Below are 12,780 nucleotides of genomic sequence, written 5' to 3'. Positions count from 1 at the left end.
CTACTCCTTTGAGGGACGGGAAAGTCTCTGAGAACTGGCACCAGATTCCCCCACACTCTCTCCCACTTTCCTGCAAAGGAGCAAGGCTCAGGAAAGCCACACTGGTAGCTGTCATTTCATCCCTCTGGCTCCATCAGCAGAGGGTCCGGCAAATCAGCGGGGTCCCTCGGAGCCCTCCCAAGAGCAGTGCAGGGGGCTCCACTCCTCGGCACTGTCTGTGGGGAGCCCGTATCCCTGGAGGAGGCCAGGAGGCTGCAGGAGGGGCAGCTAGAGAATGCTCGGGCTGCAGAGCCCTGCAGCATGGAGGTGCTGGAGGCTCTGGGCTGGCGGCTGGGGCTTAATTCCCGAGTGGCTGGCTCTCTAGACTTGAGAAGAGAGGTGGGGGGTCACATTCACACTCTACCACTGGCCCAGGACGCCTGTGTTGGAAAAGCCACCCGTGGGATTCTGTGCAAGCCCCCCATCCTACAGAGGGGTCACCTGAGGTCCCAAAGCAAGTGAAGTGCTCACAGTCCCGGCTTGCCACCCCCAGAAAAGGGGCTGAAACTGGTGAAAATGCCATTCTTTCCAGGGGCAAATTAAAACAAGCTAAACCCATTGCCCTCAGGTTGATTCCGACACATGGCGACCCCATGTGTTACGGGGGGAACTGCTCCGCAGGGTTCCCTTGGCTGTCATCTTTATGGGAGCAAATTATCAGGTCTTTCTTTCCTGAGCCACTGGGTAGGCGCAAACATTTTGGTAAGAAGCTGACTGCAAACCGTCAACGCCACCTGAGGTGAATGGTCCATCCTAATTATAGGGCCAAGCGTCATCTGAAAATGAATATGGATTTCCTTAATCTGGGAGCTCGAGTGGTATAGTGCCTAAGGCATTTGACTGCTAACCAGAAGGCTGGTGGTTCAAACCCACAGCCATTCCTCAGAAGGAAGATTGGGCAATCTACTTCCGTAGAGATACCACCTCAGAACCCAAAGAGGAGTTGCTATGAGTCGGAACTAACTCAAAGGCAGTGAGTTTGTTTTTTATGATTTTCCTTAATCTGGAAACATCATGGAAGGCAGCTCAATGTTTCAAAACAGGGCCAGCCATTAGCAGTCAGTGAGGGCCTTCTGGACTGTTCTTTTGTGTCATCCGAGTACCACACTGAGCCTTCCCGAGGACTGGCATGCTGTGAATTATGGACTGAAATAACCCAGGTGACAGTGCCAGGCCTCTGATGAATTATCATGTTTGTGGTCCCCTGTGGGCGCCCCAGCTAGGGAATGCTAGTCTTGGGCAATTAATATCAATATGCACAATTTAAAGCCGTTGCCTCTGATTAGATAAGCAGCTGGTAAGGGCCTCATTTTTAAACAAACAAGTTGCGCTGGAACAATGATGAATGGATTTGCCAATTAGCAGTCTAGGCCCGTTAGACTGCAGGCGAGACACGTTTGTTCCTGAGCCAAACCACTCATCACATATTTGTAGCAGGAAAAATTCCCTGTCAAGGCCGGGGCTCTGTGTGACGGAAAATTCCATCCTCATGTAGAGACACGGGGTGACGCAATGCATTTAGAAGACCTGGGTTATCATCCGCCTCTGCCACTTCCTGGCAACCTTGGGCACATCACTCCACTGGCTCTGAGTCTCAGTTTCCGCAATATAACCACAGCCCTTTCCTTCTCAAAAAGGTGCTGTCAGCTTCCAGGAAGATATTGACCATGATGGTGCTTTGTGATTAGTAAGATCTGGGGCACTGGGGTCAGAGGAATGGGTTTGAGTCTCAACTCTGCCACTTCCTAGCTGTGTGGCCTTGGACAAATTACTCACCCCCTCTGGGCCTCCATCCTTATTTGGAAATTAAACAAACCCTGTGGGGGTTGTACCTGCTGCCATTGCATTGAGTGTAACTCATGGTGCCCTGTGTGTCAGAGTAGAACTGAGCTCCATAGCATTTTCAGTGGCTAATCTTTTCCAAGTAGGTTGACAGGCCTGTCTTTTGAGGTGCCTTGGGGTGGACTCGAACCTCCAAATTCTTGATTAGCTGCTGAGCACGTTAACCATTTGCACCACCCTCGGATTCCATGATGGTTGTAGTTACACTGAAATGAGACAGTGTGTTTGGTATCTGCTGCTGTGTGACATCACAAACTTAGCAGCTTTAAACAGCACACAGTCATTATCTCAGAGATTCTGTGGGTCAGAAGTCTGGGGACAGCTTTACTGGGTCTTTGCAAGGCTGGAATCAAGATGTCAGCCAGAACTGGGTCTCGTGTCAAGTCTCAGGTTGGGAAGGATCTGCTTCCAGGCTCGCACTGTTCTTTGCAGCTGACAGCTTTGGTGTCTCACTGTCACAGAGGCCACCCTCGGTTCCTAGAAAGCAGTGGCTGCCCTCAGTTTCCTGCCACATGGGCCATGCAAGCCACAAGTGGAGAGAGTCTCCTTGCAAGATGAGGTCACAATCCCAGCTATTGTAATTATGGAGGTGACCTCCCATCACCCTTGCTTTACGCTATTTGTTAAAAGCAAGGCACAAGTCTTGCCCACCCTCAAAGGGTCACCCAGAAGGTGAACACCAAGAGGTAGGGATCACGGGGACACCTTAGGGTCTGTTCACCACAGAGTGGCTGTGAAGGACCGAGGCTAGGGTCTGACACATACAGACACACAGTAAGTGCTGGCCATGTTTAATGGTGATGGTGAAGTGACGATGAAGCAGAAGGAGAAGCAAGCAGCTTGGGGTCCTTTAGCTTTTTTCATTTGGGTATGCTGGTTTTAAGGATCTCTGGTGGTGGAGTGGATAAGGCATTTGGCTGCTAACCAGAAGGGTGGCAGTTCAAACCCACCAGCTGCTCCCCAGAAGGAAGATGGGGAAATCTACTTCTGTAAAGATTTATAGCCTCGGAAACCCAATGGGGGTCACAATGAGTTGGAATCAACTCGATGGTAGTGAGTTTGGTTTTTGGTTTTATGCTATTTCTGGAGTCCCTGGGTACAAATGATTGACATGCTCAGCTGCGAACCAAAAGGGTGGAGGTTTGAGTCCACTTGGGGTGCCTCAGAAGAAAGTCCTGGCAATCTACTTCCAAAAAAATCAGCCATTGAAAACCCTTTGGAGCACAGTCCCACTCTGACACACTTGGGGTCACCACGAGTTGGAGTTGACTCAATAGCAACCGGTATGCCATTTCTGATCCTATAAATCAACGTGGCTTCCAGTATTTCTGAACTGTGTGAGCTCAGACAAGTTATTCAACCTCTCGGAGCCTCAGCTTCCTGTCTATAAGGTACAGAGAGTAAGAAGCATGTTTGCATGGTTGTCCTGCTCATTCAGTGAGATGCTATGTGTTAAGTCCTTGCCACTGTGCTTGGCACAGAAAACCCTGCAAAAATCATTAGTCCCAAACCCTCCACCACACAACCCCAACTTGAAGGATTCTACACAAATCAGCCTTTCCTCTCTCCCAGAGAGAGCCTGTGATATGAGCGGGCGCTGCTTTCTTTCAGGCGCATGCTGAGAAATAACAACAAGCCCAAGGAGCAGAAGAGCGTGCTCATCCTGCCCCCGCGGGCCGGCACCCCCAAGCTCTTCAACGCTGCCCTGGCCGCGGCCGGAAAGCTGGGCCCCAAGGGGGCAAAAGGCGGCAGGCTTGCCCACCTCAGGGCTCGGCTCAAAGAACTGGCTGCTCTGGAGGCAGCTGCGAGGCAGCAGCAGTTATTGGAACAGGTAATGTAGTTGGCAGCCCAGCCACCCTGTGCGTTTCTGCTATGTGCCTGGGAGAAGGCCAAGGGGCCTCAGAGTATGGACCACACATTTACATTAGTTTTAGGTTGTTTTTTTTTTTTTTTTCCTCCTGCTTTATATCAGCCAGGATCCCTTTTGCAAAATTCAGATTGCAAGTGACAGAGTGCAAGCTCAAATGGCTTAAGAAAATAGGCGATTTGGTGGGTCAAATAATTGAAAAGTTCAGGCAAGACTGGATTCAGGAGCCCCAATGATGGCAGCAGGACCAGTTTTCTCATTCTCTCATCTCTGCTTTCCTTGGTGAAGCTCCATTCCTGGGCAGCCCCCCTCTAGGATTACATCTGCTAGGTTAGCAACTGGAGCAGAAAGTACGTGCCTGTTGATTCTAGCAGAAGTCCCAGGGCTCGCTGTCATTGGACAGAATTGGGTCACATGTTAATTCCTGAACCAATCACTGTGGGTGCAGGGATGCAGTGCTCTGGAGAAGGCTGAGTCACATACTTAACCCCCATACTGAGAGCAGGGGAGGGACAGTTCCTCAAAGGGAAGTCCAGTTGCTGTTGCAGTGGTAGATGTGGATGTGAACAGGGCACATCCCTCCCCAGATGAGAGTGAAGTCCCATATTTAATATGGTGTAGGTGACAATTTAAAACATTTTACAGCAAAATCCTGCAGGCAGGCACAGTGCCAATTGCTCCCACCCCCATAAATCTAAAGGGAATTTAAAAATTAGTTCTGGGTTTTTTTTCTGTGACTAAAGCCAAGAATGCCAATTAGAATGACTGCAGTAATTATGACTGTTAATGACTGTCCTTTAGGGAGGCTGCTGGGAAAGGGGGGTCTGGAGTTGGGCAGGATGAACTCAGCCTCAATACAGGCTGGTGTAGGAGCCCAGGGGGCCCATCCAGGGGGCATTTGACATCAGGAGTCTGATGAGTGACACCAAAGCCATCAAAGGTCCCAAGACACTCTCCATGTGTAGCCACTGATGACCCCACTGAAGAAAGGCAGGACTGCCTGGTTCACCAAATGTCAATGGCAAAGTTAAGCCGGTAACTTGAAGTCTTTAGTAGGACTAAAGACTGGGTGGGACTGGGAAAATCAAAGGTGGACATGACTCTCAAGTGGATTCCAAGAATGTTCTAGGTACAGCGAAAAGCTGTATCTGACATGGGCCTTGTCACTCCTGGGTTTTGAGTTGAAAATTGAATATGCATGATTGTTCCAAGAAAAAGGTTATTTCCCTGCAATCCAGAACAACTGAAAGAATGGCAGAGGATAGGGAGCTCTTAAATACAAATCCTAGGCCCAGATTCCACTCTGTCACCCGCCAGCTCCATGACACCAGGGAAGCTCATCACGCTTTTTGAGACCCAGATGACTCATGGATGCCACGTAGGGTTGAAAAGATCAAGCAGGAGACCTTTTGTGAAAGCATTTTGAACTTCCCATGATTCTCTGCTTCCACACATAGCCAGATGCTTCGAGGAGTCGGGTTATGGGCACCTAGCATCCTCCCTCCCACCAGCCACTCCTCAGAAGGAAGATGGGGCAATCTACTTCCGTAGTGATACTGCCTCAGAAACCCAAGGAGGGGTCTCTATGAGTCGGGTCCGACTTGACAGCACACAACCACCACCACCACCACCAGCATCCTCCCTGGGAAGTACGTGGTCACAGTTTAGTGTAGACAGAGGAGGGTGCATCAGATGCCTCAAAAGATGCAGAAATACCGAGACAGAGAGAGCAACAGGTCCCAAGAGCTGCACTGAGTTCTAGCAACATCTTTGTTCCCCTCTCTCTGCTTCCTTCCTTCAGTGTCCTATCTGCTTGAGCAAACTCCAGGGGCTCTACTCCTCATAAGCACCCTGACTGCTCCATTTAAATTCACTCCCATCACCTCAAGTGGGGCTGGGGCAGCTGAGGACCACTTGGGCTTTCTCATCTGGGGACCAGTTCCCTCTCCAGGGTCCTTTTGTGCAGAGAACCCAATTTTAGTCACACCCAATGCCCTGCTGATACAAAGACCACGGCCAAACTCTATGGAGGCCCAGCAGACAGGAGACCCATCAGGTCCCCAAAGGCGTGGCTCGGCTCAGACCTTCCCAAGAGGTGGTCAGGCCACCAGCTGCTCCTCCCCTCATCACCTTTTACCTAGTTTGTTTAGTTTTCTCACTCCAAGGGCACCCTTGCCTGGAAACTGAGGCTGAGCAGGGCAGCCAGGTCCCACTTGGTAGCTCTCCCTCATGGTCACAGCCTGTGCATTCCATGTCCTCTCCATCAATGGCTCAGAGACAGGCTCTGCCCTGGAATTAGCAACTTCACCCAAGGTTCGAGCCCGACTCAGCAGAGATCTAAAATATCCCCCAAGACCTCCCACTAAGTCTAACGGGGACTTTGAATCCTTAAGCGTCACCATAACATATTCTATTTCAACCAAATAACCCTGATATAGCTCCGCTCCGAGTCACTAGATTTTATACCCTGCGCGCTGCGCCATCCGCCCCCTTGTGGGTCGAGGGAGCGGGGACCAGAAGGGGTCTCCGAGTCAGTAGACCCCTCCAACCTTCCACCTGCGCCTCACCGATCTTCCTTTGCATATTCCAGGGCAAGAGCTCGGAAGTCGCCGCCGGAGAGGCAGGCTCAGCCGGCGCAGACCAGCCCGCGGCCCCGGCGAAGGCCGCCCCGGACCAGCCCGCGGTCCCGGCGGAGGCCGCCCCCGACCAGCCCGCGGCCCCGGCGGAGGCCGCCCCGGAGCAGGCCGCGTCCCCCGCGCCCGCCCCGTTGGATCCCCCGGCCGCGCGCTCTCCGCCACCCGCTTCTCCCGGGAGGCCCGAGGGAGGCGCAGAGCTGGCGGCCGAGGCTGAGGAGCACTCGGTGCGGATCCGCATGAGCCCCGGTCCGGAGCCGGACGAGCAGATCCTGTCGGCGGAGATCCCTGAGGGGAAGAAGGAGGAGTGAGGCGACCCGAGGCGCCCCTCGCGCCGGGGCCCGCGCGCCGCCGTCCGGCCAGCACCGGAAGCGCACGCCAGATGCGTCCCCGGGAGAAGCTTTCCCGCAGTAGTGGCCTCGGTCGCTCCCAGTTAACCACCCCGTCCACGGCGCTACCCTGACACACCCGCTTCTCAGGCGTAGCCTTGAAATCAACTGTTGTTTATAAGAACGAACTTACTTTCTAGCTTTAAAGATCTTAGAGGCAGAGGATAGAATGAGGCACCAAGAAGCTTTGTCGAAGTAAAGGATCATTGAATGTGTGAATTTTCACCTCAGGGATTCCCCGCTTCTGTCCTCTCCCCCATTTCAGCAGAAAGGAGGGCTGTGGTACTGTTTGATTTAGTGGGATTATTGGATGCCATTTTTCTTTGCTGGGCAGTCACCTTAAGGAATATAATGCTTGTTAGGATGGTGATTGGGTGCCCAACAGTCCAGCCGGACTCTTGGTGACCCCCGTGACAGAGTAGAACTGCCCCACAGGGTTTTCTTGGCGTTAATCTTTACAGAAGGAGATAGGTGATTGCCAGATCTTTCTCACGCAGGGCAGGTGGGTGGGTTCAACCTTTCCGTTAGCAGCTGAGCGCTTAACCGTTGCGCCACCAGGGCTCCTTGTTAGGGTGCTTAGTACTTATTTATTTCCCCCCACCACCACTATTCTATTCTGGGTCCGATGCTTTTATCTCAGACCAGTTACTATGGCAAGGGGCTGTGACGTTTCTAGGGTGCAGGGCCAGCCACCAAGGCGCAGCTTCCTCAGGCACAGCTAGGAGCCCCATTTCCCATCAGCAGGAATCCATCTGTTACTATAGAGACGAAGGTGGCACCTTGGAAAGACACAATCTTACAGCTGATGACAGCACTTAAGCTCCCCCCAAGTTTCTCAAGATCTGATGCCATGTTGCTTTTATGATTCAAGAAATGGAAGAAGGGTCATTCAGTTAATGAATATTTATTGAGAGGCTTTAATTGCGTACTGAATGGCTCTTGAGGGAGCCAGTAATTAAAAATAAAAGCTGGTATTGGTTCATTTCTTTCCAAAGGCCTGGAGTCCCAATTGAGGCCACTCATTTTCCGTAAAATGACTGTCTTGTCAGAAGCATTGAGAGCTGCTGAAGGGCCCTTTGAGGCTCACAAACCTGTGTGTTGGTCCATCCTAAAAGCACTCTGAAAATGAAATATGGGAGCCCCCGAGCTGTTGTGAGGTGTTGGCGAGTCAATTTTTGACTCATAGCCACTCCAGGTGACACAGATTCCTGGGCTGTAATCTTTACAGGAACAGATCTCCAGGTCTTTCCTGCTGCGGAGCCACGGGGGAGTTTTGAACTGCCAACCCGTTAGCAGTCAACAGTGTAACCCGTTGCAACACCTGGGCTCCTTTAGGCTGGATAAACTTTCCCAAATCCCCAGGTAAAGAACAGCTTTATCTAGTTCTTGACATATTACGTGATCTTGGTCACCATCATATTGAATATAATGAGGGTCCATATAACTATTTTATCCTTTTAACTATATTTTCATCATTTATTTTAATAGGTAATAATATAGGTTAACATTCAAAAGACACAAAAGTGTCCCTACTAAAAATGTGATCTCTTACCCCTGCCCCCAGCCTCCAAGGTCCTCTCCCTGGAAACAATCACTGTGTCAATTTGTTTCATATTCTTTCAGGGATGTTTTATGCTCACACAAGGAAATATGCAAATTCATCCTCATTCTCTGCCTGTTTTTTTTAAATACAGAAATGATGATATACTAGAACCACTGTTCTTTTTCATTTAATTTATTTTGGAGAAAATTTCCTATCAGTATGTGACTACCATGTACTATTGTACCAAGTGCCCTAACATGTAACCACTTTCCCATTGATGGGCATTTGGGTTGTTTCCAGTCCTTCTGCTGTGAAAAATCATGCTGCAGCAAACTTGTGCAGACATAATTTCACTGATAAACACTGTTTTTAAGTAGAGGGGGACTTTTAAGTCTGGAGGACTTGGCAGGTTTGTTTTTCCTTTACCATCCCCAAGGAACTCTGGTAGCGCATTGGTTAAGGCATTCGGCTGCTAACCAGAAGATCAGTGGTTCGAACCTAGCAGCTGCTTCATGGGAGAACAATGAGGTAGTTTGCTTCTATAAAGAGTGACAGCTATGGGAACCCTATGGGGCAGTTCTGTTCTGTCCTATAGCATCTCTATGAGTTGGAATCGACTTGGTGGTGGTGGTGGTGGTGGTGGTGGTGGTGGGTTGGGTTTTTTTGGTTTTACCATCCCCATGTGTTGTTGGTGTTAGCTGCCATTGAGTTAGCACCAACTCATGACAGTCCCATATACAACAGAACAAAACGTTGCCCGGTCCCTTGCTGTTTTCATGATTGTTGGCGTGTTTGAGTCCATTATTGCAGCTATCGTAGTGCCTTCCAACCCAGGGGGCTCACCTTCCGGTACTCTGATGGGCAACGTAGGGTTTTCACTGCCTGGTTTTCAAAACTCAATCCCCGGACGTTTCTTCTCAGTCTGCCTTAGTCTAGAAACTCTGTTGAAACCTGTTCACCACAGATGACCCTGCTGGTATTTGAAATACTGGTGGCGTAGCTTCCAGTAGCATAGCAACACACAAGCCATCACAGTATGACAGACTGACAGATGGATGGTGGCCATCCCACTTCCCGTTCACATATTTGCACTACGTATTCCAATATCCGAGCATAGCAAAAAGTTCCATCTTTAGCAAGTATTTGAGATACACTTTAACACATTGCCCTTCCATAGATGGCTGAATGTTTCAAGGGCACCTTCACTGTGAGATCCTATTTTATAAAGAATCTTTTTTTATATGAATATCCTTTTAGATATCAACCCTCGGATGTATACTGCTTAGTATATAAACTGAGAGATTCTCAAGGTTCCCAAGAACTGTCCTGGGGAAAATTGATTTTGAAATGAGATTAGCAATGTCTTTCCTTCACTGAACTATCTCATTAAACTTGCACCTCCACAAACGTGGGCTATTAGGTAAATTGAATTGAGGGCTGGCTTTATTCTGTAAACTGAATTATGGTTTAGTTGCCAAGATATGGATGATACAGCTCTGAAATTCTGTAATCTGCAGCTGAAACAGGACCTTCGTTTATACATTTTGAATCTCTATTAATTTGAAATGTCTCGACACTTCCTGCATTTTGGCAGAAAATGAATAGCAAGTTATTTTCTTAACCGCGTCAATATTTTAAATGAAGTTCAAACCAAGAACCTGTTCAAAATTTAATTAAGTTCGTTATCCAAATGTATACAGATACCCGGGATGTTCTGATCTGTTTTATTAGTAAACACGGATGCTGTATCTACCCTCTGGCTTTCATATTATAATGCATTTTAATTAAAGTATTTAGACTAATGGGCCTGCCTTGTGGATTCATTTCAGAAACTGGCCATGTATGACAGATCCTGGTTTTGTGAAACAAACGCAGGGACTCTCCTGGCTGAGCCTCCCTGGCTGCTCCCCTAGTGCCATCCTCAGGGCTGTAATCTCTCCTGCATTCCTACTGCTGCAGTGATACTACTCCAATGCTATCGGCACTGGCACCTTCCCACCCTCCATGGTCCCTAGGGTTCTAAGCCCCTCAAATCAACAGATTCATTGTGAGCCTATTGGTCTAAGCCATGTGCTTACGAATTCCCAAAGCCCATTACCAGTCCCCATGAAGTGGATTCCAACATAGCAGGCCCATGTGTTTTAGAATCGAGCTGTAACACAGGGCTGGCAATGGCTGTAATCTTTTGGAAATAGCTTGCAGGCCCCTCTCGGTGAGTTTGAACTGTCAACCTTTTGGTTGGTAGCTCAGTGTGTAACTGTTTGCACCATGCTGACACCCTTAAAGCCCATTAGACTTGCTCAGTGATGCACTTGGCTTGGAGTTCAAACTGCCTGGCTTCTAACCCCAGGTTGGCCACATGCTATGGGTAACTATGGATCTCACTGAGCCCTAATGACTTCATATGTAAAATGGAGATAATGCCTTGTACTGCACAAGCCACTCTAATGCTTAAATAATCAACTGGCATGGCCCAGTCTGAATCAGCAGAAGAAATGAAGCCTGCTTGCTGTTCCCCTTAGGCTGCTACAGTGGAAGTAGGTCTGAAGCCCCTTAAGACTCTGCCTTCTCTGAATTCTGCCTCTGCCCAGGGTTTTTATATACACAGAAGGGCTGTGAGCACCTCTTCTTTGCTCTTTAACTGAGAGTTGGTACAAAGGGCTGGGCAGATGTTAAATTGCACTTTAAATCACAGCTTCCCTATGAATATATCTAATCCAATCTCATATAAAGAACCAAAACGCAAACCCACTGCCATCGAGTTCATTCTGACTCATAGCGACCCTATAGGACAGAACCCCATAGGGCTTCCAAGGCTGTAAATCTTTATGGAAACAGATTGCTTCATCTTTCTCCTGTGGAGGAGCTGGTGTGTTTGAACCACTAACCTCTTGATTAGCAGCCTAATACTTTAACTACTCCTTTCATGTGAAGACAGACCCTAAAACACTCTGTGCAAGGCTTACTCTCCTGGGACACTCACTCCATTCTGGGGTAGACTGAGGGCTGGATTAAAAAAAAAAAAAAAGCTAAACCCGTTGCCATCAAGCTGTTTCCGACTCATAGCGATCCTATAGGACAGAGTAGAACTGCCCCCACAGGGTTTCTAAGACTGTAAATCTTTATGGAAGGAGACTGTTACATCCTTCTCCCATGGAGCAGTGGTGGGTTTGAACCACCAACCTTTTGGCTCACAGCTGAGTGCTTAATCACTGCTCCACCAAGGTTCCTTGGGCTCAATTCAAGGATGTGCACACAGGCATTCCCCGGATCCCTCCCTGTCCTGAAGAGGGGCACAGAGCAGCAAAGCCCCGACAGAACCCTCCTCGTTCATGAGTCCATCTCTCACTGCTCTTGTACAATGGGGAGCCCTGGTGGTGCAATGGTTAAGGGCTTGACTGCTAACTGAAAGGTTGGCAGTGCGAACCCACCCGGCAGCTCCCCGGTGGAAAGACCTGGAGAACTGTTTCTGTAAAGATTATAGCCATGAACTCCTGGTGGAGCAGCTCTACTTGGTCACACAGGATGTCTATGAGTTGGAATCGGCTTGACGGCACCCAACGACAAGAACGACACAGGTGTGCTTTCTAGTTTTCAGAGGAGGCGTCCCTGTTCATCGGGGCATGTCCACCATTCTGGTATGAGGTGATCAGGAAGGGGATTACCAGACCCAAAATACAGATGAGAAAATTCAAACCTAGACAGGCAACAGGGTTAACTTCAGGGAGTTGCTACCCTGGCTGCCAAAGCAGAAACAGCTAAGATAAATGACCCCTGAGGCTACCACTGTCCTGCCCTTACCACTGACCTGCAGTGCCACCACAGCTGTGTAACTCTCATTCATTCAATGTTGCTGCCATCAAGACAGTTCCCTGACTTGTGGTGACCCCATGCACAGTGGGGTTGGGCCATTGAGATCCCCGAGGACTGGCCAGGAATCAAACCCAGATCTCCCACGTAGAAGGTGAGAATTCTACCACTGAACGACAACTGCCCTATTCATTCCATAAATATTTTTAAAAATTCTATGTGCCAAGCATTGCTTCCTCTAGTTGTTTTCTGGGCCTCAGGTGATCCACCTCTAAACTGGGGGTATTAAACCGATGCCCCCCTGCCCGAGTTGTAAGGCGATTCAGTGACTGCTTCATCAACTAACTGCAACCATGAACATTCTGGTGGTTTACATTTCCCGACTTTGGTCCTCAGCAATCTCCCATCACCCCCTGGGAAATGAAGAGAAGGCTGGCTGGGTGCCCTTGTTATTCTTTCAATGGGCCTGAGGTGTTGGTGTCTGCAGGGAGTCTTGTTGGGTTGTCAGGTTTAGCAGATTAAAAACACAGGATGCAGAGTTAAATTTGAATTTCAGACAAACAAAGAAAAAGGAATTTTTAAATGTAAATGTGGGCCATGTCAGTTTCCGTGGGTTCAGCTTTGACTCGTGCAACCCACAGATAACGGAATGAACAC

General features: G+C 49.1%; 1 protein-coding gene across 1 annotated transcript in view; it reads left to right on the top strand.

Annotated features, from left to right (window-relative positions):
* CNGB1 (cyclic nucleotide gated channel subunit beta 1) overlaps positions 1-6,692 on the top strand; it is a 47,866-nt gene extending 41,174 nt beyond the window's left edge. The window contains exons 17-19 of the mRNA XM_042781781.1: positions 3,493-3,712; positions 6,339-6,398; positions 6,459-6,692. Coding sequence (XP_042637715.1) covers positions 3,493-3,712; positions 6,339-6,398; positions 6,459-6,692 — 514 coding nt within the window. The remainder of the gene's footprint in view (positions 1-3,492; positions 3,713-6,338; positions 6,399-6,458) is intronic.
* The last annotated feature ends 6,088 nt before the right edge of the window (positions 6,693-12,780 follow it).

Source organism: Orycteropus afer, unplaced genomic scaffold (genome assembly GCF_000298275.1).
Source record: "Orycteropus afer afer isolate SDZICR_OR568_19922 unplaced genomic scaffold, OryAfe1.0 scaffold00009, whole genome shotgun sequence".
Taxonomy (NCBI): domain Eukaryota; kingdom Metazoa; phylum Chordata; class Mammalia; order Tubulidentata; family Orycteropodidae; genus Orycteropus; species Orycteropus afer.
This window is presented reverse-complemented; position numbering and strand designations above follow the sequence as displayed.